At 38.9% G+C, this 24020-nt stretch overlaps 2 protein-coding genes across 2 annotated transcripts; both read left to right on the top strand.

The window, feature by feature from the left end:
* The first annotated feature begins 294 nt into the window (after positions 1-294).
* Positions 295-9500, top strand: LOC144073060 (solute carrier family 45 member 4-like). Its single transcript, XM_077598586.1, has 11 exons — positions 295-509; positions 4612-4800; positions 4885-5064; positions 5681-6339; positions 6459-6605; positions 6693-6941; positions 7025-7144; positions 7246-7345; positions 7432-7643; positions 7904-7972; positions 8166-9500. The coding sequence occupies exons 1-11, from the start codon at positions 302-304 to the stop codon at positions 8427-8429; spliced, it is 2397 nt and encodes a 798-aa protein (XP_077454712.1). The 5' UTR covers positions 295-301; the 3' UTR covers positions 8430-9500.
* Positions 9501-10387: 887 nt separating this feature from the next.
* Positions 10388-23706, top strand: LOC144073263 (DENN domain-containing protein 3-like). The gene is made up of 27 exons (XM_077598960.1): positions 10388-10471; positions 10547-10724; positions 11028-11138; positions 11383-11498; positions 11572-11684; positions 12414-12525; positions 12610-12729; positions 12814-12912; positions 13653-13772; positions 13843-13958; positions 14034-14189; positions 14767-14863; positions 15354-15457; positions 15930-16120; positions 16220-16379; positions 17731-17926; positions 17997-18165; positions 19938-20197; positions 20276-20446; positions 20520-20649; positions 20932-21039; positions 21817-21956; positions 22061-22221; positions 22481-22617; positions 22698-22816; positions 23229-23366; positions 23447-23706. Exons 1-27 carry the CDS (start codon positions 10388-10390, stop codon positions 23663-23665), a joined length of 3825 nt encoding a protein of 1274 aa, XP_077455086.1. The 3' UTR covers positions 23666-23706.
* The last annotated feature ends 314 nt before the right edge of the window (positions 23707-24020 follow it).

Genomic DNA, 24020 nt, shown 5'->3' with positions numbered 1-24020 from the left:
TGTGTTTATTTTATTTTGTTTAACGTTTATTTAATCAGATAGAACAAATTCGGACAGGAAAACATATCTAGAGGGTCTACCAGTTCACTCCTGAAAAATACTGTGAGGTATTAAGGTTGATTACACTGAAAAATGATTTCATTGGTACAATTGAAACATTATTCTTAGTCATGTCAGTGTGATCAATAGAAAAGCATAGCTTATGAACTTTGGTCATCCATTTTTTTATATTGTAAATGTACTGTTAGAGGTTTTTGAAGTGTTCATTCCATGTTTTTAGAATGTTCTAAAACATTGAAAAATGGGAGAACCTCAATCAGACCTGGACGAAAAGAAGAAACCAATGGACGTGACCAGCAATACTGAGAATGAGGATGCAGAAGAAGCATCAAGCAAAGGCACAAAGATCCCTCTGCACCGTTGGGTAATGCACGGAGCAGTGATGTTTGGCCGGGAATACTGCTATGCTATGGAAACCGCCCTGGTCACACCAGTGTTGCTCCAAATAGGTAAGAACTTTTTTCAATAAGTAGTACTTAAATATTGACACACTGAGGCTTTCAATTTGTTACCTTGGTACTAGGTGAGCTTCCACATTATTTTTACTCCTTCAATAGGCCATTCAAGCAATCCCTGTAAATTGTGCAGTTACAGAAACATTCATTCAGTCATTTTCCATACCGCTTATCCTCACAAGGGTCACAGCTACACAAACAGAATATTCAATTTTTATTCATTTTTCTGGTTCATTTGCATGGCTTCGTTGCGGGCAGGCACGGGCACGATTCCCGTTGGTGGCGGTATGGTTGTGAGTGTGGATGATCGTTTGTCTCTCTGTGTGCCCTATGGCTGACTGGCGACCAATCTATGGTGTAGTCTGCCTTTCGCTCTAGGTCATTGTTGTCAACGCAGTACATGTTCAGTTGGTACCTAGGGACCCAAACTGTGGCAGCTCTCTTTTTGGGACCATAAACTCTTTGAGAATGCCAGTAGATCCACGGTTTCTGAAATACTCATACTAGCACGTCTGGCACTAAAGACCATGCCACGTTCAAAGTCGCTTAAATCACCTTTGATCCTTATTCAGATGCTTGGTTTAAACAGTTGCAGATCGTCTTGGCTATTTCTACATGCCTAAATGCTTCACGGTGCTTCTTCCATGTGATTGATTGATGAAAAAAAATGTGCAGTGGGGAAAGGTGTGCCTAATAAAGTGGCCAATGAATGAATTATATTTTAGTGTAACTTTTTTTACTCTTTTGTTTTGTTTTGCTGGAGCAAGTTACACAGTGGGCACTTAGTATTAAATTCACATTTAACTTTAACATCCATTGCGCACTTTTGTTTTAAAACAAATATTCATAATTGTTTTTAAATGTAACGCACTGTCACCTTAGTTAGTCTTAAATCAATATTAGTCCTGTCTAAATGTGGACACCACCCTCATAATTAGTAGGACAATGCAGAGGTGACCAGAATTTCCAGTTTTTCTGTCCTTTTTCCTCTCTCAAATTTGCCTTGGGTTTTGTTCCACCAATTTGGTCAAAATGTAAACACTTTATTAGAGCTTAAAAGGTACCTCATTATTAGTATGTGCTCACTAAGGTTTCAATGATGCAGCATCCTTCCTTATACTATTATCACAAATGTTACAGTTGATAATAAACACTTTTTACTATGTTGTTTTATAACAAGCTGCAATTACCAGTGGTTCAAAGTAAATGAAAGGCTCTGTTGACAAACCACCTTAGTAAATGGCAAGGCTTCAATATAAATTCTGCAAGTCTAATCATTCATTGCAGTACCTGCTTTGAGAAATTTCCAACTCAATATAACAATAAAACTTCCGTGCAACGCTAATGGGATGCCATTATCAATGTTTGGAAACAGCGGATGTGTTTCACTACAGTGTCATGTAACCTGCATGCCCAGCAATAGCTACCAGCAACGTCAATGGTAAGTGGAACAAAGGCACCTTTTCCTGGTATGTTAAGAATGTACAACACAGCACATTTCAGCTTCACCGTCTTTCTCCACATTTGGAATATTGATGGAAAGATTAGGTTTAAAACCCTATTCATAGTGTTATAGAAGCATTCACATTTTCTAAGCATCCAGCTTTGCACTGCTTTTCTCTCTATGTTGAAAATGTAATGCAGTATTTTTCTTTTTGTGTGTACATTTCTTGGGCTTTTTCTACAGTTGTGCAATGTTATTTGCTTTCTGACTTGTTTGGCAATGCAAGTTACAGATGAAGAAAAACTACATTAATCAAGAGGGACCAGGGACTAGATTTCTTCGATTGACATTGCACAAAACTAAAACTATTAAAAAATGTCTTATTTCTCAATTGAACATGGAAGATAAGGATGCCTTTGACTGCAATGACAAAATAGTTATTTGCCAGTGTGTGTGATAAGCCCCTAAAGACTGGGACTAAGGACTATGCTTTGATATCTTATAATGTGATTATTTGTTGATTATTCAGAAATCAATGCAGCTCAAGTGAAAGAATCCTTCAATATCAGTGTAATTTTTTGACAATAAGGCACACAACTATAAAATCTAGCTAACAAATTGGTCAAGTAAACTATTTGTATGTAAACTGCAATGTTCAAAACGGTCTAAAAGAGTCTATAGTCTAGAAATGACTAGTTACACAATTATTTGTCTCACTCACTTGATTTAAAATGCTAAATAAACCAAGAAAATAAATAGTTAACAGTAAGTCACTTTTTATTCATTTATGCTTCCCCGCCGAAAATTGCTGTCACTGCATTATTGTTTGGATTATTGGTATGGAAAGACATGAGGAGACTCACTACATTGAATTTCTGAAAGCCTCAATTTTAGCCTTTATAAAAAAAATTGTGGGGCAAAAAAATGGTTGGTATCCATATATGGGAAACACTTAATGTTCTCAGAAATGTACACCACCACTTTTTAGAAACATGGGGGAAAATTGGCTACGTTTCTTCCACACGATGTCCAAACTTTTTGCAGGGTACAATAAAATATCAAAACCAAGTTATTTGAGAGGGAAATGTACTGCCCGTTTCAGAAAGCTTGTTGTCAAGTCGCTGGTCACAAGTCTTGCAAAATGTTCATAAGCAATTGCATAGCTAAAAACACCAGGAATGGTTAAGTGAAAAATATTGGGCTATATCGAAGTGGCCTTCATGAGCCCCAATTTAAACCCTATAGAGCAGATCCAGGGGGAATGGATACAATGCATCTAGGGTAGTTTCAAGTTCAAGAAGGGTGGGCTACAACATATGCTAGTGTGTGCAAAGCCGGACAGGAAATAACGGTAATGTTTGACTTTTGTCAGACAGGTTACATTAAAAGTATTGTGTTGAACTTCTGTTTTTGACCAAATACATGTTTTCGTTGCCAATATAGAAATACACTTCACACTCTGTCTCTCACAGTTGGCACAAGGAAAATTACTGACCTCCCCAATCATTAGTGGACGAACTTGCACAAACAGTAGCAATAAGATATACTGCAAACCCACTGTTTATTGTTATTTCTTCAGTTCAGCTTGGTTGAACACTAACTTTTTTTTCTCCAAATTATATTCCTACAACAGCTGTTTTGTGAAAAGTACAGTTGACCAACAGTGGCTCAGTTGTTTCTGTTATTTTGAAGAATTTGCAACCAAAGAGCACAGTATCTAACACTGAGCTGATTGATTTCTGTTGGGGAACATATTAGCAATCATAAAAGTCATCATTTCTGCACACTACCTTCCTTCTTTAAGATAAGCTTTTAACAAATAAAAACAACTCAATTCTCAGAATCATCAATGCCAAATCTGTTTGTGATAGGCTTGTGAAAGATGGGTATTTATTTCAAAGTGAATTATTTATCTATTCATCAAAAACTGAATTTTAGTCAAATGTAATAATCAGAAGTGCAAACTGCAAATGTGTCTTTGCTTGGCCCTCTCCATTCTTTGCAACCCTAGCTGCAATTGTGTTGACTTAAGATGGTCGGGAAGACCACTGCAGAGGAAGGCAGCGTGGGTAACATGTTCTTCCCGTGAGAACCAGCCAGCTGAATGGCTAGGAATCCAATGGAGACAAAAACAAAGCACCACTTCTCTACAAGGGATGGAAAATCATAGCTGTTTTTTTCTCAGACAGCCCAACACAAATGTGTGCACTTATATCAAAATAAATTATGCATGGCTGTCATTGTGGATACCTAGTTCCCCACTAAAATAGTCTTTTATACATGTGCTATTTGTGCTTCTCCTTTTTTTAAAGGTAGAATGTTGTTGTAATTTAGGAAGACAAACAAAAGTACACATTACAGTGTCTTCCAGTTTCTAAAGTAATTTACTCAAATGAAAATCCACGCATGACAAACTATATATGCTTTTGCTTAATAGCTGCATTTGATTTAAAACAACTACACAGAGCTACCTGATAGAGAAGCAAATCATCAAATTTTACAAACGATCATAGACATCAACTCTACTGTTTCTGCCCTGCAATGTAGAAATAACTTAATAAGGTTCTTTTGTCAACTGTTGAGTGTCCTGTGACCTCTCTTTGCATAGCAGTTTATTGAATGAATTGACTCTGTGTGTTTTGTTTGTTCCAGGCTTGCCTGAGCAATATTACAGTCTAACATGGTTCCTCAGCCCTATCTTTGGTCTCATTCTCACACCTGTGATGGGCTCAGCCAGCGACCGATGTACGCTGCAATGGGGTAGGAGAAGGCCATTCATTCTGGCTTTGTGTGTTGGTGTACTATTCGGTATGGCGTTGTTCTTAAATGGATCATTAATCGGTGAGTTCAAAGTTTGTGGCAAAATTCAATCTCCATTAAGGTTACCCTTTCAATTGATTGATATTTTATGTGATTTTGTTGCAGGTCTTTCCATTGGGGATCGCCCTGATAGTCAGCCAGTTGGTATAATCCTCACAGTCTTGGGAGTGGTGGTACTCGACTTTTCTGCTGATGCATGCGATGGACCCATCAGAGCTTACCTTCTTGATGTTGCAGACACAGAGGAGCAAGATATGGCTCTAAATATCCATGCCTTTTCAGCAGGTGACAATTTCATGCATGGCTTTACTGAATGTTCTCGTGAAATCTCTATCAATGTGTTCAACTAGTGAGTCCTGGACGCATAATGAGTCACTAACTGCCAGGTTTTCCAAAATGTGCACATACAGTGAAATGTATGCTATTATTTAATTTTTACTCCTTTAAGCCACCCGATGGCGCAGTGGTTCTTTCACCTCACTTGGGGGCGGGAGATTGATTCCCATGGTTGTTTGTCTAAATGTTTGCCCTCCCTACAAATGATTGCTGACTAGCCTAGGGTGTAATCCGCCTATCGCCCAAGTCAGCTGGGATAGATTCCGCCACACCGCGGCCCTGACAATGACAAGCAGTGTTGAAAATAAATTAAATTTACTCGTTTACTTTATGTACAATCTTTGGTGCATACTGACTTGCACAAAATTTTAGATTGTAATATCGGAAATGCCATATGAGCAGAACTGCGCCATGGTAACAGTAAAATATTAAATGTACCTACAAAGTTGGAATTGTCTTTTATCTTGAAAATATTTGTACAAAGGTCCAAAAGGTTATTGCTGTCGTTAAAGCACTCTTTTTGGCGTCCAAACAGTGATGTTTTTTTATGTGTATGTCCTCTCAGGGCTCGGTGGCGCTTTGGGCTATATGCTCGGCGGCCTCGACTGGACTGGGACCGCTTTAGGTCAAGCATTTAAGTCCCAGCAACAAGTGCTCTTCCTTTTTGCAGCCATCATCTTCATTTTCTCTGTCCTACTGCACATGTTCAGTATCCCTGAGAAACAATTTGTGGTATCCCATCAGCTCAATATCACAGGAAGAAGGGATTCAGCCAGTCAATCTTCCGACCGACTGGTTAGTCACAAAACCCTGCCTCTGGACATCATCGCTGAGGAAGAACCATCTTCCCAACAGAATGATCAAGAAGATCCTATGATTAAGGGAATGGAATTCCAGGTTATGGAGCGAATGCGGAGTAAAAGTGATTCAGTCTTAGCTATGCCAGACACAACCATCAGGCTGGATCCTGACCTTGACCTGCAGGTGCATCTTTTTTGGCCAACAGTACAACAGGCTTTACCTGAAATCCAGGAAGGTCTTGAAGATTCATTCAAGCCTTTGAATCAGAGCATTGATTCTTTGAGTCCCAGTGGACCACACAATTTTACAGATGGGATGGTGTTTGTGGAAACTGGAGATTCTGCTCTTTCTGGGTTTAATGGTCAGATTACTGCTCACACTGAAGCTAGTCCTGCCTCTGATGCATCCCATATGAAACCAAAGGTGAAGTAGGTCTCCTATTTTGTAATATATACTGCATGCTGTATACTGCAAACATAAGTCGAGGGGGTGTTTTGTTCCTAGAGAGCTGTAATTACTTTTGCTTCTCTTCTGTTAAGCAGACCAAGCTAACTAATGGTGTTGGTGTCAATGGTGTTTTGTCCCCCACTGAGCAATGCAATGCAAACAAAACCTCAACTAAAGGGCATTCAAGGCTCCTCAGCGCCTCAGCTTCTCCACGACCACACAAACATACGTTCTACCGACAAGTAAAACACATTTTTTAAAACCTTCCACAAAGAATTTTGCAACCAAAAAAAGCCTGTGGTTCAAATGAGATTGTTCTGTTTCTTCAGCCTTCTTTTACATTCTCTTATTATGGGCGAGTGGGATCCCAGCGTCACCGATTGCGACGGACAACCATCTCGAACCATCAGCCAATCACCACTTCCCGCAGTCTGAATGATCTGAGTAATCTGCAGCTGTGTGGAAATAGACATGAGTTTCAACTGTCAAAAAGCAGCCTGTCTTCAGAGGACTCTGTAAGCAATAGTGGCCCCAACAGGGGAGCAACTGTACAGCTGCTGTGGCTGTCAATGCTTAAGGTGGACAATATAATTTAATATTCCTCTTAAAAGAAATCATCATTTCATGATTATTTTTTCTTCTTGTTCCGCATTATATGTAGATGCCAAAGCAGCTTTGGAGACTGTGCGTATGTCACCTGGTCACATGGTTCTCCTATATAGCTCAAGCAGTCTTTTACACAGATTTCATGGGACAAGTCATTTATCATGGAGACCCCAAGGTCCACACATCCACATGACGAATACTTTTATGTATTTCATGTAATGATATGGTCAAATATGTTTAAAATGTTTAATCTTTGAAAATTACTGTCATCATTAGGCACCGGCCAATTCCACTGAGTTCCGGGATTACAACAGCGGAGTCCAAATGGGGTGTTGGGGGCTTGTGGTCTATGCTGGTACTTCTGCTGTCTGCTCTGGTATGAAAACGCAAAATTTCAACTCCTCTCCAAAATGGCAGGTAATCAGTTATACTTGCACTTCTCTTACACTTCTCTTTAACTAGCCATCCTTCAGAAGTACCTGGATAATTTTGACCTGAGCATCAAGGTCATCTACGTTTTGGGCACTCTGGGATTCACGATTGGAACCGCAGTGATGGCCATCTTCCCAAATGTGTATGTTGCCATGGTGATGATCAGTAGTATGGGCATCATCTCCATGAGCATGTCCTACTGTCCATATGCCTTACTTGGACAGTACCATGAAATCAAAGAGGTATTTCTATTTGTGTAATACAGTGGTGCCTTAGTTTGTACTATGCTCACATCGTGATATTAAACATTGACCTCTCAAATCAACTTTCCTTATTAAAATTAATTTAAATCAAGTCATCTGTAGTTATATAGTGGTCAACCTACAACCCATAGAATAACTTTGGACTGCCTTTTAAATTGGAATCGTTAGTTGAGATACCGTGAAAATTTCAATCAGAAAAACTATTACTGGTATTTAAATGTTCATTCTGCTTCCTTCAGTTCATCCACCATAGTCCAGCCAACACTAGAAGAGGTTTCGGTATTGACTGTGCCATCCTCTCGTGCCAAGTAAGTTGTCCTGGTGTAATACTCACCATTTCACAAAACATAGTGGAAGTCCTCATATTGAATACCCCTGTGGTCATATAATTCCGAATGATGTCACTCAACATTCTGAAACAGACTGTGCTGAAGAAACACCACTGTTTGCCTACATACAACCACAATTCTAAAGTCCATATAATTTTTGTATTTTTTCTAGGTATATATAAGCCAGATTCTGGTCGCATCGGCATTGGGAGCAGTCATTGAGGCGGTTGGCACTGTTCGAGTCATTCCAATGGTGGCATCAGGAGGTTCCTTTCTTGGCTTTCTTGCCGCCCTTTTCCTCGTTATTTACCCCGATGAAGAGCCAGAGGTTGCGAATGAGGATACCATGGTCCAGGAGTTGACCTCTTGGTCAGTGGAGCCCGACCAAAATATAGAAAGTGGAGAGAGATTTGCTCTGCAGACAACAGCAGACTGATACAGTTTGAAAACTACTGAGAAGCAATCAACCGCTTGAATGTGAACAATAAGCAAGTGCTGTCAGAGATGGAAAAAAGAAGCAATTTAGCAACGATGGAACCTTACTGGGAAAAACATAATTACTACATTATTATGTGGATTTGCACAGATTTGTTTAATTTGTATGACTGATCTGCACTTCCCGTTGCTACCTCAAGTCAAATAGGCTTTATGTGGCAGCTGGAAGAAATTTGTACAAGAAGCATTTTTAGTGAACCTTTAAGAAGCACGCACAGCACTTTGTGTATTTTTCTTAAACTTGACTCTGCAGTACTGTATGTCAATACTGTAGTATCATGCCTTTTTACTGCTTCCCGGACATTTCCAATGTTATTAAAGTTTTACTTTGGCCACGCCTATATTATCTATTGGCCAAGGAGAGGTATACATTTCCCCCCCTTTATTGAAATATCCACCCTCTAGATTTCACGTCAAGAAGGTTTGTCAGTTGTCATCTCTGTTTATGATCCAATGCAAGCATTTATATAAGCTAATAGAAACATATGATCATTTTTTTGTATCATTAGTTTATGACAGAACTATGCCCTCTTATCGCTGTGACCAAAGTGGCATTTATTGCAACGTGAAATGATAAGCTATGTCAGTTGTGCCAAGTTTTAAGCTGCACATACATTTATACTTATACTCTTGTTCAATTCCTTTCTCACATCCGCAAGTACCCTCATAGGAATCTAATTTTTAAGCGTTTTAAAGGTACTATGCAGAAGTAACTGTAGAGTGCCTTTTATTCTAAAGGTGTCATTGTAAGCAGGTACTGGTTTTCTGTTAATAATTCAGGTTGTGCAATAATTAGCAATCCTTGTTCAACTCAGGAAATTAGTTTTTATTAATATTAAACAAGAAAAGCATTCTTTTTTGTGAGACACCAAAGGGTTTGCATTCTTCATAACTGGCACATGGAAACCTATTAACAGGTTGTGTCTGTGTGGTGTAATGGCCATGTCAAGACCTTTATAATGTGCCTCTATTCTGTTCCAATTTTAGTCGATAATAAATCCTCGCTGTTCAGCATGCTTTCTTTTTTTATTCAACAATAGTTTAAATTGCCCCTAGGTATGAAGCTCTAGTGAGGATAAGCGACTCAGAAAACGAATGAATGAATATGTACCGTGTCAGCGACAAACTGTATCTAGTGTTAATGCTAAGAAATGCAAGGGGAATGTAAGCTTCTTTAGTGGACCATGTTGAATGATATTTCCATAATTTGCTTCGGGCAAAACTGGACCACCGGCCGTAGTTTGGACACCCCCTACTCTAGATGTAAAATGTCAGAAAACATTCCTAGAGAAAGGCAAAGTGTAATATGTAACAGCTTGTTTAAGCATGCTGTCTTCACACATAATTGCAGATTTCTTACAAAGGAACTCCTTCTCCACAGTGGGCTTCTGTTCGTGCCATTTAAAATTGTCATTCGTGAGAAGAAGTTTCGCACTAAAAGGATTTCAAGCTAAAAGAGTATGTTTTTCACTTACTGATATCATAAATATCGACACAAAGGGAAACAATCAAAGGTGTCGGAAGAAGGACACAAACCCCAAAATAAAAAGAAAATCTGACAAAATTGAAATTATGGTTAATTTTTTTCAAATATTTTTATCCGATCAATTACATATAGAATAAATGGGTAAACAACTGCAATTCTTAAATGGTAATGCCATATTTTGTGAAAAGGAATAAGCAGAAAATCCACAGATAACTACTTTCAAAAATCCCTAATTGCCCTCAAACTAACCTAGAAGCCACTAGTTTCAATTCATTTCATTCCTAGTTGAAGCAAACCTATTTTTTTAATCTGTGTGTAATTTGTCATCCCTCCCCTTTCTTTCTGTCATATCCCTCATGCAGCTCAGTGCTTGTGTTAAAGCAGATCAGTCAGCCTCTGAATTCGTGTCAGCAATGTCGGACTATCTTCCTTCTCCGCTTCTCGCGGCCTGTGTGGTGGTGGGAGCATCCAGTGAAAGACTACAGGAGGTCTGCCAGGTATTTTCCACATTCAAAACATGATGTAATGATTGGTCACAGTAATGTAGACACACAAGTCGACTTTACTTGAAGGCTGTGAATGGAAATTTGGAGGACATCCTTTTGGAGCCAGAGGCCCTCTATGTCCAAGCGCCTCCCTTTGTCAGTGCACCTCAAGCGGAGAGTGGAGCAGTGAGGTCACATAGGAAGAGACACCGCTCCTTACTGAGGAAGAAGAAGCGATCGGCAGCTACTGCAACAGCCAGCCAAGGTGTGATATGGTTTTTGTTATCTTAAACTGCATGTACACTACTCACCAAAGGTTAATGCTATTGCTGAGTTTGGGGAATATTTTCAGAAAGAAACTAAACTGCACTTTAAACATTACAGGTGAACATCATTTATCCTTTTTTCAACTTTTGATTTGACACCTCCAGCTGTTAAAACTTTGAGTACATTCTGCATTTTAACGTCTTTCAAACACAAAACTGAAAGATAAAAACTTTTTGTGAGTCTTGTGGCATGATTTCCAAATGAGAAATTTGATGTCTCTTTTCATGCTTCTGTCCTGTAGCTCATCACCATTGTGCAAGTAAAGATGCAAAAGATGAGAGAAATGGCAGAGAAGACATCACTGTTCCCAAAGATATTGACCTCACGGCTTTGCCTCAACTTTGCTTCCCTGGTACAGAACACTGAGTTTTTGCTTCACACAACGAAAGGCAAAACCTAATCAATATATTTCTTTAGCACTTAAAAACACACGCGTAACAACTTATACATAAGCATCGAAGCTGTTGAGGGCAATTAACAAAATCAAATTATAAATACCATTCACTACCGTAACACACAACACTATATAACATAACAATGAAAAGATTTACACTCAATTAAACGTGATAGCATAACCTCCTTTGTTTTTTTTCTAGGTGGGCTTCAAGTGACCAATGTAAAGCTAGAGGAAGAGTTTCACTTCCTGGTTTTCACTGATGTCTTTGGCAACAAGTCTTACGGGGTAGTGATGCAGTGTTCTCGTCCCATCCAGGTTGGGAGCTTTAAACAGGACCAGACATACGTGGACCGAAAGAAAGTCAGATTGCATGACATTTGTGTTACAGGAGTTGACGTCCCAGTGTCAGAATGGACATGGCTCAAAGCTGTTCTGTGCTTACAGTTTCTGCGTGATCTCCAAGTATCCATACTTTACTGCTCTGAAAGACTGTCTATCATGGTGAGTTGGAATAAAGCCCAACCAAGGACTGACATACAATAATCCTCCGAATAATTAAAATGTTGATGTATATCAGACTAATATGTGGAACTTTATGTAGACAGTGACTTTAGGAATGTAAAAAGAAGCTTTGTTGCATATGTATTACACACTGATATTTACTTGTGTGTGTATTGTTTTAAAAATACACATCCGTTGTTTCTTGCGTATAATGTAGACCAAACATGGCAGCAATAAATGAAAAACCACGAAGTAGGATCAACCCTATTATTACTACATACCATACTATACCCGATAATAGTCCAAACACACCATATGTCGTTGGTCCACTGCATAGATTTACTTTTTTTTTTTTAAAAACCGCATTACCTGTATTATGGTCTGAAGGTTTAATAAAGTCCTTCCTTGAGGCACATTAGACATGAGTCACTTGTGCAGTCATTTTAGCATAGACTAGTTAAGGTACAGGCGATATAACTTATGGTTGGTTAACCTTCACAGGTTGAAACGGACCGATCCGATCTTTGAGTTTAACTTGAATTTGAAGGTGATACTGATGCAGGATTGGCTCAATTCCTATTAACATGAATTATTGAGTTACAGCCTGGAACTGTACCTGAGAGTGGTCGCAGATAATTGCTGAATAAGAGGAAAATATTTGTTTCAGCAATTGTTGATATTTTTGGATAATTCTTGTATTTTTTTTCTATCCTCCTATTTCCCTCTCAGTCTTCTAACAGAGCTCCGAGATTGTCAGTTTTTGGACATTGAAGAGAAGGTGAGGGCATTTGCAGCCAAATTGAGCCTGGTGCCAATCCCTCCACCTGGACAACTCCATTTGGTACACGAGACTCATCATAAAACATGTCTGCTTTTGCTTACCTTCACTGTGAGGCACCTCATAATAGAGTAGCATCCTCTCTAGATGTTTACCTTGCACCCTTTGACCATCGAATTGCCGTCAAGAGAGGATAAAGATTACCCTGCCGTAGACTTAGACCTTCATCTGCCTTTCCTCTGCTTCCTGCCACATTACCTCTTGCAGGTACTCCAAACATAAGGACCTCCCTTGCTTTTTCTGGCTGAAAGCATGCTGAGCTGGAAATGTCACCTTCTCTTCCCTGTGCAGGTGTTATCTTGCCTCCTCCAAGAGCAAAGGGTCGTGCTTTTTTCCGCCACCTGGGCCCGCTTGACACTAGTGGCAGAAAGCCTGCTGCTGTTTTTGCAGGTACATTCTTCACTGGTGGCATGACATTGACTTCTTTTCAGCAATTATGTTTTTGAAAGTGGACATTTTAGTCCTAAAGTATTAATAACATTGATAGTGCCTAGTTCACGACCAACCACCGCGTTTGGAACAATGACAAATAACGGGGAATGAGAGTCGTGTTGAAATAAATAAATGGCAATAAGTTGACAAATGTTGTGTTACAGAGAGTGTGGTTGGACCTAAATGCAAGGAAGCAGGCTGACACGGGGCACCAACGTAACCTTAATAAATTAGACTTGTACACAAAAACTACAAAGGCTTGGATCCAAAAAATGGGGAAAGTGACACACTAACTAAGACAAATGAACCAAATCTTACGAGGAAAACATGGGGGGAATGAGGAGCATGGACATGAATGTAGAGCAGGTACGATCTGAACTGGCAAATACACAGGGTTTAAACAAAACAATTAGAAAGACCTGGGTGACACAAGAGGATGCGAGGAAGAAAGAAACCAGGGGTGGGGAAAAGACAGGTGAACTCAATGCCAAATCACAAGGACAGGTCACACAGGGGAAACAAAAAACCTACAACACCAAAACCCCAACAAAACATGACAGAATCAATAGCTAAGATGTTCTATTAAAAAACAAATGTTAAAATAAATTTTATATACATTTTGCCCCCTCCATCCACATGAAAGTTGTATGTTTTTATTAATCTACCTTGTGGTGTTTTCACCTTATCTGTTCTTGCAGCCTTTAACATGGCAGCATCCTTATGTTCCAGTCCTGGCCAGAGGTATGTTGGACTTCCTCATGGCCCCGACCGCCTTCCTCATGGGTTGCCACCTCAGCCATTTTCAAGAAGTTGCAGCGGTAAGGTTGAACTGTAAACTGAGTGCAAATTGTTGTCAAATGAACCATTGTGTTGATTCTGCCAATGTAGGAAACAGACGACCTAATACTCGTCAACATTGACAATGGAAATGTTTCAACTTCATGTTCAGAAACTGTTGACCTACCTGACATACCCACACATGCTGCAAACTGCTTTACAGAAAGGTACATGAACCACTGATGGATGCTATTACCTTTTACTGATGGAATTTAGAAACAAATCACTGTGGTTTTATTTAGATGTCAATCTCTGCGGATCCACTTTGACTTGGACCAGTGCAAACGTGCAAGTTGCACTGATATTGAGCGTCAGCGTGCCCAGAGACGAGTGTGGCGCCGCAATCTGAACTTTGACATCCAGAGGCTCACCACTGAGCTCATTGTCAACATATTCAGGTTGTCGCTGGTTTTGATTAAGTTATTATCATTTCATTTCAGTTCCCTGTATAAAATAGAATGGAATAACTAAGCCTTCACAATCTTATTAGAAACATGGGTGTGGTGTAAGGGGGAGGAGTGAAGGGTAAACAATTAATAAATTGTTATGGACAGTTGGTCTTGATTTTGGGCAAAAGGCACAGAACTCCTTGAATTGCACCACCATCAATAACTCACCAACCTTTGGAGTATGTATTGCTTTAAAAAGGTTAGGAATGTTGGTTTCTCCATTTTGTAATTCCATTTTTTACCATCACAGCATTCTCACGTCAGTATCAGAACATACCTGTGAAGCTTGAAAGTAAAGGAAAAAAATTACAAACGGTTTAACATTTATGATACACTAGCTCTAATTTGTGTATTAAAAGTGCATCAAGTTAACAAGCAATGGTAAATGATGGTTGAACTGTAATTCAATGGTAATAAATGTGTAAATTAGATTTAGTGCTAGTGAACAATGAAAGAGAACTTTGTTGTTGTTCCAACATTTCCTTTTATTGTCATGTGGTAATATTTCCATGTTTGCATTTTGCAGGGATGTTAGCTGCCACTTGAATTATGAACACAGAGTCTTCAACAGTGAAGAGTTCCTGAAAAGCAGAGAACCTGCAGAACAACCTTTCTACAAAAGTGTAAAGGTTTTCTATTCTTATCTTGTGCCAAACTGTATTTGGTAACATTTGAATGCTTTTTAATGATGTCATAGGACTGTCATAATCATGACATGACACCTATTATGAACAAAATTTAATGCTCACAATAGATGTCATTAAGTGATGCCCACCCAAAAACATTTGAAACAATGTCTACTTTCCAACAAAAATGACAATTAACTGAAAGACATCCGTCATAAGTATTTGTTCAAATTTACGACAGGCATCGTGCTGGAATGATGACAGGCTTACGACACTGTCATTCCTTCAAATAAAGTGTAACACAATAGTCCAAACATACAAATTGTTACACAACTACTGGACAAAGAAAATCTGCATGCACAACTGAATCAATCTGAGACTGTATATGCAATGTTCTAAATGTGAAGTTCATGTTCTTTTGGCTTTCCACGATCACGTGGAAATATTTTAAAAAATACTTCAATGTTTGGTTACGCCTTTGTTATAGGTTTTGGAGACACACATCTTCCATTCTTTCCTTAGAGACCGTCTCAACAGGAAGATGGACAATTTTGCTCGCATGGAAATAAGCACTCGATCAGAGATGCAAAAGTAAGCATGACTTGGTGGTAATGTGTTTAGTCATATCCTATTGCACATTCACACATTCAGACTGTATTTTCAACAAAACTCAACTTTTAAATAATTTTTCATAAAATACCTTGCAAAGCGTGTCTAATATTTATTGGTCATCCAATATTATTGATTTAAATTTAACAAAGTAGCTAAGGAAACACGATTGTATTGAATAATTTTAAAGTAAGTAACGTTATATATTGTATAATGTGATTTTCTGGTAAATAATTGACTAACTGACTAACATAGCAAACATTTTGGGGAGGATGCTCCAATCATTTTGATTTGTTTCTAAATAGAAGAAACATTGTTTAAACATAAGTGATGCGCAGGCTGAGAACAATCGACTAAATATTTTATATATATTTGTTACATATGTGTGTGTGTGTTGTTTTGTTATAGCAAATGTAAATTTCTAGGTTGCTATTTTCTAAACCTGTTAACCCAGGATGAAGGCATCATTGGAAAGCCCACGCAGGCCCACCATGCAGGAGATTCAAGCCCGTAGAAGGAGCTCCCTCCCTGAGTATAAGCTGATTACTAGACAGGGAATGAGCCTTCCCAACCCGGGAGATCAAGACCAAAGCATAAACTTTCAAAGAAGCTCACTTCTCACCAAAAGCATCATGTGTGAACCTGGTAAGACTGTAGAGAACGATTTGAATAAAACCTCCCATGAAGCGATTCGTTGTAACCAGTAACTTATATTTATGTTTCCACATTCTGTTTTTATTCTAGTGGCAAGTAGGTCTCTTAAACCTGTTAAGATATTAAAACTCCCAGGATTCCCAGATTTTCTGACCTTCCATGCTGTTCAAACATTTTACACTGAGCTGATTCAACTTCTTGACAAAGCGATTGACTCAGTTAAAAATGACGACTCTACTCTACTGGCCAGGTATTTTTACTGTATTATCTAGAAGTACTAGACACTGTTGCAAATAGATAATAACAGTTGCTATTGAAAATAAATTATTGTGCCTGGGTGACCTGATTATCTGGATTCTCATCGAAATCTGATGGTTTAATGATTGGCTGTACCACTCAACTATTAAAATTAATCGGTTCATCCAATTTTCAACACCGCTTATCCTTGTAAGGGTCGCGAGAAGACAGACAACCATTCACCCACACAAACACAGGACAACTGAATGACAAGGATGCACAATGTTGAAAATGGCCATTGCAGGATAATTGAGAGTTGGATATTTAAAGCAATGCATATCTAATTAATGATCTTGTGAAAATCCAGGCATGCTGAATGGCAATGGTGCATATTTGTACCATTGTATTTGTTTTAAGAATTTTCTAACGGTGATATGGTGAAACTCTCAAAGCATAATTGCTGTCTGCTAGGATTACGTAAAGTTAGCATGAATCACACACTGCCTTCATAATTGCTACTATTAGTATCGGTGAAGCGATCAAAGTATCCATTATATATACATAGCATTTGGAAAAGAAACACAGCAACAATGTTCCGTACATAATAAATGAAAATGAATGAAATGAAAAGCCCTTACTGCCATTGTATGATGCGAATAAAGTAAACAGACATTAAGTGAACAAAACCCAACGAAAAAGAGACTACTAATATTTGATGGCCGTATACTACTGGCAGTGTTCTCAAAGCTTAAAGGTTTCAAACGTCAACAGTTGTCATGGATGTATGGCTGGCCAGAGGCAAGCAATTCCAAACGAACAGACATAGATGAGGAAGCTCTGATCATTGTTGATGCATTGGAGAAACTTTCTCATTAAATGTCAACTTTGTAAGAACTGCTTGTTGATAGAACGGTCCCAAAAATCTACACTTTTACCCTTTTCCACTGGTCCCTTAGAAACAGATAAAGATTTTGTCCAATTGCGATAAAATATACTCAATGTATATTTGATTTCCTCATAACGTTGGTGGAGAAGAACTGTTGATAAACAGTCGAGACAATACTTATTGCTTTTGAACTTTTCAGAATAGTTGCCCCCCTAAAACATATTCAAGAAGAGTCTCATCCAAATATTAAAGGAAAAAAACCTCAAGCAAACCCATACCACATAGGAACATTATTAGAAAAGTCTTAAGAACCCGTGGTTTGACGTGTCAATGTAGGGTAATCTGGCCCATTTCCATGTATCCCCCCAAAACAAGCTTGTCCTTTTTAAATCGCACAATAACTTGTGGCTACACTATTATTACTCCTACTGAATGGGTATTTTAAGAAATGAAGAGGTGTCTCATTCTTGTTCTCAAGATACTATTACCTCCGTGGTTTTACCAATCTGCTGAGCTCCCGACGCCTCAGCGCCCTGGGCGACTTCCATACACTTTACAAGACAGACACAGCCATCTTCCCAACAAAATTGGTCACATGGCTGGTGGACTCACTCATACATGAAGAACAGCAGCAAGCCAACAAATGGCCTGAACTCAAAAGACTCATCCACAAGGTCAGTATCCTACCTTCCTCATTAAGTCAATATCGAGCGGATTACGTGACTCTTTTGAAATGATCATCAGGTGAAGATGAAAAACGAGAAACTGTCATCAAAATTCGATGACGACGTTAAGACATTTGAGCTACCCCGGAAAAATCTAGATCGGGACAACTTTGTGCGATGCATCCAAGAGGGCGGGATTGTTAAAGACGTGGCAACCATACATCGCCTCTTTGACGCTCTCACTGGTGGTAAGTGATGAAGGGAAGAGAATTGGAAGAAGTTTAGCAGGGGAAGTCCCATTTCATGCAAACATTGATACTGTGACTGGGATTAATATGATTTGCAAAACCTGGCATGCTAATTACCCAAATGTCAGATGAGCATTTAAGCCTGGCTTTTAACCAGATGGCCAACAAAGTGAAAGTCTACACTTTTTTTGTTATTGAGATTCAAGCAACTTACAATGATCATTACACATATGAATTTAATCATAGTATATTGATAATGATCACGTTTTAATTATCCAAAAATAGGGAAATTTGTGCTAGGTTAGTTTAAGTTGGACTGTAAGGCAGCTTTCCCCACATTTATTGAGCCAAGATTCACAGTTTACATAAAAGTTTTATGTCACCCTGGCAAACAATTTACCAGCAAATTTGCTTTTTCAGTATCAAATCAGGACCCATTAAGTTGAACATTAAATGATTCTATAATATGAGTGACGGCAGACAGATGCCAAATTACTTCTCTCACTATACGTCACTGGCATGCGTACATAGTTGGAAAAAACATGTTTCATTTGTAGTGAATAACTAAAGTTTCCTTTTAAGAAAATTCATATACTATAGACAAACAACTATTCGCATTCACAAAAATACCCAAGGGGAATTTCGAGAGTTCAATCAGCCCACCATGCATGCCTTTGAGATGTGGGAGGAAACCAAAATACCTGGAGAAAACCCACGCACACAGTAAGAACATGCATATCCACACAAGAAAGACCCCAGGATTGAACCCTTAAGACCAGAACTGTGAGGTGGATGTGCTAACCACTCTTTAACCACAGAATTAAATGAAAATAGTGGTACAATTTGTTTACTGTTTGGGAATTGCTGGGTGAAGGCATTTCATGCTGATGTCATTACAATTATCAAGCACATATTTTAATGAAAAGCTGCATTCATTTCGCAGTACCGTGTTAGAATTGTCATCGGATAATTTTAAGTCTATGTCTCTTGGAACACAAGCAAGTGTATTTTTTACATTGACCCTGTTGACTTCTATGAGGGGCCAACTCTTTTCATGCCTGCATTATTACTCCTTTCACACAAAAGCCTTTTTAGTCAAGCAAAGTACTACATCGTTTTTTTTCCCCAGCACAAATTGTTGTTATGGTGGATTCAATAACTGTCTTATAGTGCAATTCATTCCACAATGAAAGGCACTGAGCGTGAAGTACAAAGTGCTATAAATTGTACTTTTAATATATAAAAGTTCCGGACTCTAAATATTATAATGTGTGGACCGACCGTTTAATTATTCACTCGCAAACAGGGTTCTAAAATAGAACAATTTCATCACACGGCATGATCAGATCACCGTAGTGTTTTGCTATAACTTTCTATCAGTTAAGTAAACAATGACATTGTGGTATTCATATGGAGTTTATTTAAAACTTTGTATATAATATATACTGTCCACTGTCAGGGTCCATATAATACAGTTCTATGAAAGCCAAAACATGTGGATGAAACAATCATAATAGATGTTTATTTTGTTTAAGCTGAATTTTAGTCCTCAGCAGATTTATGACAAAAAACAACAAGAGTTTCTCAATCCAAGGGTGTATGTTGGTGTGGAAGAAGAAAAAAAAATCCTCATAAGAAAAACTATGTCAACAAAAGGTCAACACAATCAAAACTAAACAGTACTGAATAGAAGAACTGAATGTAGAAAAATATAAAACCAATAAAATAAACTGTTGCAGGAGTTGCAAATTCAAGGTGTCTTCTTTGTTTAGGTGAGCCAAAGCAAGTGGACGCCAAGCTCTTCAAAGCTTTTTACACCTTCTGGAAACAAACTGAGGCCGAGGCTCAAGACGTCAGCCTCCCCACTGAAGTCATTGAGCGCTTGGACCACAGCGAGTGCGTCTATAAGTTGTCATCCTGCATCAAGACCTCTCACGGCGTGGGTAAAATCGCCATGACCCAGAAGCGTCTCTTCTTACTTCCAGAAGGTCAACCGGGCTTTCTAGAAATCGCAATGTTTAGAGACATACAGGTAGTTATTTTACTGTTTAAAACATTTGCAAACCATGTTTTCGCATCCGGAATCTATCTGTCCACCTCTTATGTCCAGGAGGTAAAAATAGCATCAGCCCCTTTTCTACTGGTACGTATTCCTTCTCTACGCATCCGGACTTCTGGCAGGTCCGAGTTATTTGAGGCCAATTTGAAGACTGAAACTGATCTCTGGAATCTTGTGGTCAAAGAAATGTGGGCTGGGCGTAAGATGGCTGATCAACATAAGGTATGAGGAGAAAAATTACTTACTCATTTTGAAATCCAGCAGAGTCATTGATACACAGTCATGTAATTTTTAGGACCCTCAGTACATGGCCCAGGCTTTGACTAATGTGCTGCTGATGGATGCTGTGGTGGGATGTCAACATAACCAAAGGTCCATCAGTGCTGCCTCAAAACTGGCCTATTTTGACAAGGTCAAAAATGAAGGTAATAGCAACAACAAAAAGCACAACAAGAGAACAAGAGAAACTTTGTAACTGTAGTAATGCAAAAAGCGGAGACTTTGAATTGTACATTAAGGAATCCAGGAAGTAATTTATGAAGTGCTTATTCCAGTGGTTTTCATTAATGACAGCGCCTGTGGCGCATCAGGTTCCGCTATTTTGAGGAATAGTTAATGAATTTAGGAATAAAAGTGTAATGGATCTTTGGAAAATTTTTTGAACAAATGCTCTGTGGAAAATATGATTTGTTTTTTTCCCTGCGCAGTTCCAATGATGGTGCCTAAAACTACCTCTGAGACACTAAAACACAAAATTTACCCATCATTGGACCTATCAGAGCCACAGACTGTTCATGTGCTGCTTTACACTCCAGGTATTATTTGTCAACATTGCGATGATTCCCGTGAATCTATGCTATTCTTAACTTGTTTGGTAAAGACCCTATTCAGTTGTTCACCCAAAATTATATACCTGCAGTAGCTTGTAAGCGAATGGCATGTTTGTGTCTTCAGTATTCTTTCAAAATGGCTCTCTGCTGTTCTCCATCAAAGTTGATTTTTGTTAGGAAGCTTTATCTGGTGAGACAATCGAAATCAATTCATGCCTCACTGTGTTCTGTGTTTTACATCACCTTCACTATCCCCTCAATACACGCAGAACTTGGTAAGAAGGCCTCCTACTCTGCTCCCTCAACTTGGAACCAGCATCTTCTGGAAATTAAATTGTCCAATTTGAGTCCTCCAATAGAATAGAAACAGAACAGTTATTCCTGCAATATTTAATTTGGGTTCCTTTAAATATGTTTTGTGTTCATTTTTTCTGCATATAGTATCCATATATTTTTTCCCTTATAAGTGAGGTCTTGGGTCTCATTGAGGTCGTAATTCTCTATAAATAAGCCTAAATAAAATCAAGTAAATATGCTAAAATATGCTACTCCCAACAGTATCAATCAAAACTGAATATTTTCTTTGTAAATAAGAGTGTTTTCCTGATTTCCCCAAAATATGTTTCTAGCAAAAGCTAATACGATCTCCCGTTGGAATATGAATGAAATGGATACCCTGTCAATCTGGCACATACTACTTGATTGGCAACAAATAAGTTAAAGGTGTTCCTACTTGTTCAATGAATGGACATGTTTTGACAGGTAAGCTAACATGTGATGACTCCAAGGATGAAATGAATCCCAAGCTTTGGGTGGCTCTCAATGGGGGGAGAGTTGTTGTATTTGATGCCGCTAGCTGGTCCATGCTTGAAGACTGCATCTATCTTGGCGTATCACAGCTAGTGAGTACAGAAGTCTGTATTAAAAAAAATACTACATTAAATATTTTGATCTGGTTGGAGGTTCCCATGCAGATTCTAACAATGTACTAAATTGCTCCCAACAGAATTGCATGGCGGGGTTGGTCCAGGACCAGGTTTGGATTGGCTCCCAGGACTCGGTCATCTACATCATCGACACACACAGCCTGTCCTGTAACAAACAGCTGACTGAACACAGACATGAGGTGACTGGACTCACACTGGACGCAGGGGATCAACATGGCAGGTAGACACACCTCTAGACTCTTATGTAATATAGTACTTAATGTCATTGGAAGCGCTATATGTTGACATAAAAGTACTCAAAATGTTATTTGGGAAAAAAAAACGGTCCTTGACATTATCACCGTTAGCTGTGATTATTTTATATAAAGATGCAGAAACTGTTATTAGAAATCTTATTCAGCCCGTTTGGTAGAGCATGGAAGCATATTTTTGTATGGGCTGCCAGTTTGAGTCGTTATTTGAATGATCTTTCTTTGCAGTTCTGACATGTATTCGTGCAGCTCTGATGGCACAATCCTGCAGTGGGATTCGTCTAGCCTTAAGGCGAAGAGACAATTTCACGTCAAGTGTAAGAGTCTCTCCTCCATACAGGTCCATGGCGATACACTGTGGTGCTGTGAGTGCACATTTAATAATACCCCCTATGCAAATGAGATAAAAACCTTTCCTAATGATGTGTCGGGTCTTGCTTTACAGGTTGCGATGACAGCATTGTGGAGCTGAAAAATAGCGAAATGTCACAAAGACGACTGCTGCTGCCTGAGCACCTACGAAGTCCAACAAGTAGATTCACCAGCTTTATTGTTATCCCGGAGGTAACTCATTCTCATCTTTCCTAGTTTCAAATATAATCTCGTCTCATCTCATTTTCTGAACCGCTTTATCCTCACTAAGGTCGTGGGGGGTGCTTTTTTCCCCCTTAAGTGCTGAGTCCTAGTAGCAAGAGTGGCTTCCGCTTACGAGTTCCAGTGTGGATTTTCACATTTTTATGAATTTAACAAAAAATAATAATAATTAATAGCAGAAAAAAATCATGATGAAGTGAATTCCCGATAAGTGAAGTCGCGATAATCGAGGGAAGACTGTATTGGGGTAATATGTTGAGATAGTAATTTACCAGTAGAGAATGCAATTTCTTGTGTTTGGCATTTTTCAACACAACATCTTAACGACTGAGCCATTCCATATAACATGATCTTAGTGTTTTTCTATGTGTGTGTATTAAAGCGAGGTGAGCTTTGGACAGGCTTGGCTGATTCAGGTGATCTCTATGTGTGGTTTGCTGATGGCCATAAAGCTGCTTTCAAGAAGATCTCCCTGACTAGCTGCTTAGGGGTAACTTGCATGATCAGAGTCAAGGACCAGGTGAGCCTTTTTTTGGCATTGTGTATGATTCATTGAAAAAAATGACAATTAGTAATGACATTCCTCTCCCCTCACCTTAGATCTGGGTGGGATGCCATGGTAAGAGTGGTGTGGGAGGTCATTGTGATGGTCAGCTGAAAGGCCAGCTGGTGGTGGTGCATACGCAGACTTTAACAGTGGCAAAGGAGCTCCAGGCGCATTCGGACAGCATCCATACACTCTGCTCTGCCGAGGAACGCTACGTCCTTAGTGGCTCTGCACAGCGTGATGGCAAAATTGCCATCTGGAAAGTTGAGTAGGTCACGGAATGGACAATAGATAGGGATAATAAAAAGACACTAAATAACAGAGGTATAACCCAGACATTGCAGTTCGCATTTTGCTATTTTTTGAGTTTCAATTTCCCCTCCAGCATTCTTAAAGATGAAGCAGAAAGTTCCCTAATATGTGTTTGAGTGTACTTTAATTAGTTCAAATGACTTTAAAGGAACTTTACACAAAATAACCAGATATTTGCCAGTTCATTCATTCATTCATTCATTGTCTGAACCGCTTTATCCTCATTAGGGTCACAGGGGTTACTGGAGCCCAACCCAGCTGGCTTTGGGCCGGATATTTGCCAGTTATACATCAAAATTATATTTTCTGTAAATA

This window comes from Stigmatopora argus, chromosome 4, assembly GCF_051989625.1.
Source record: "Stigmatopora argus isolate UIUO_Sarg chromosome 4, RoL_Sarg_1.0, whole genome shotgun sequence".
In the NCBI taxonomy this organism is placed as follows: domain Eukaryota; kingdom Metazoa; phylum Chordata; class Actinopteri; order Syngnathiformes; family Syngnathidae; genus Stigmatopora; species Stigmatopora argus.
The sequence above is the reverse complement of the archived record's forward strand: the minus strand, read 5'-3'. Positions and strand labels throughout refer to the sequence as shown.

Bases quoted from the DNA above. Each gene is read 5' to 3' on its own strand.
- LOC144073060 (XM_077598586.1), top strand. From the start codon at position 302: ATGGGAGAACCTCAATCAGACCTGGACGAAAAGAAGAAACCAATGGAC. The intron at 5,065-5,680 runs GTGACAATTTCA...ATGTCCTCTCAG, and splicing joins TATCCATGCCTTTTCAGCAG to GGCTCGGTGGCGCTTTGGGC. The intron at 6,942-7,024 runs GTGGACAATATA...CATTATATGTAG, and splicing joins TGTGGCTGTCAATGCTTAAG to ATGCCAAAGCAGCTTTGGAG.
- LOC144073263 (XM_077598960.1), top strand. From the start codon at position 10,388: ATGTCGGACTATCTTCCTTCTCCGCTTCTCGCGGCCTGTGTGGTGGTG. The intron at 11,685-12,413 runs GTGAGTTGGAAT...TTTCCCTCTCAG, and splicing joins CTGAAAGACTGTCTATCATG to TCTTCTAACAGAGCTCCGAG. The intron at 20,447-20,519 runs GTATGAGGAGAA...TGTAATTTTTAG, and splicing joins AGATGGCTGATCAACATAAG to GACCCTCAGTACATGGCCCA.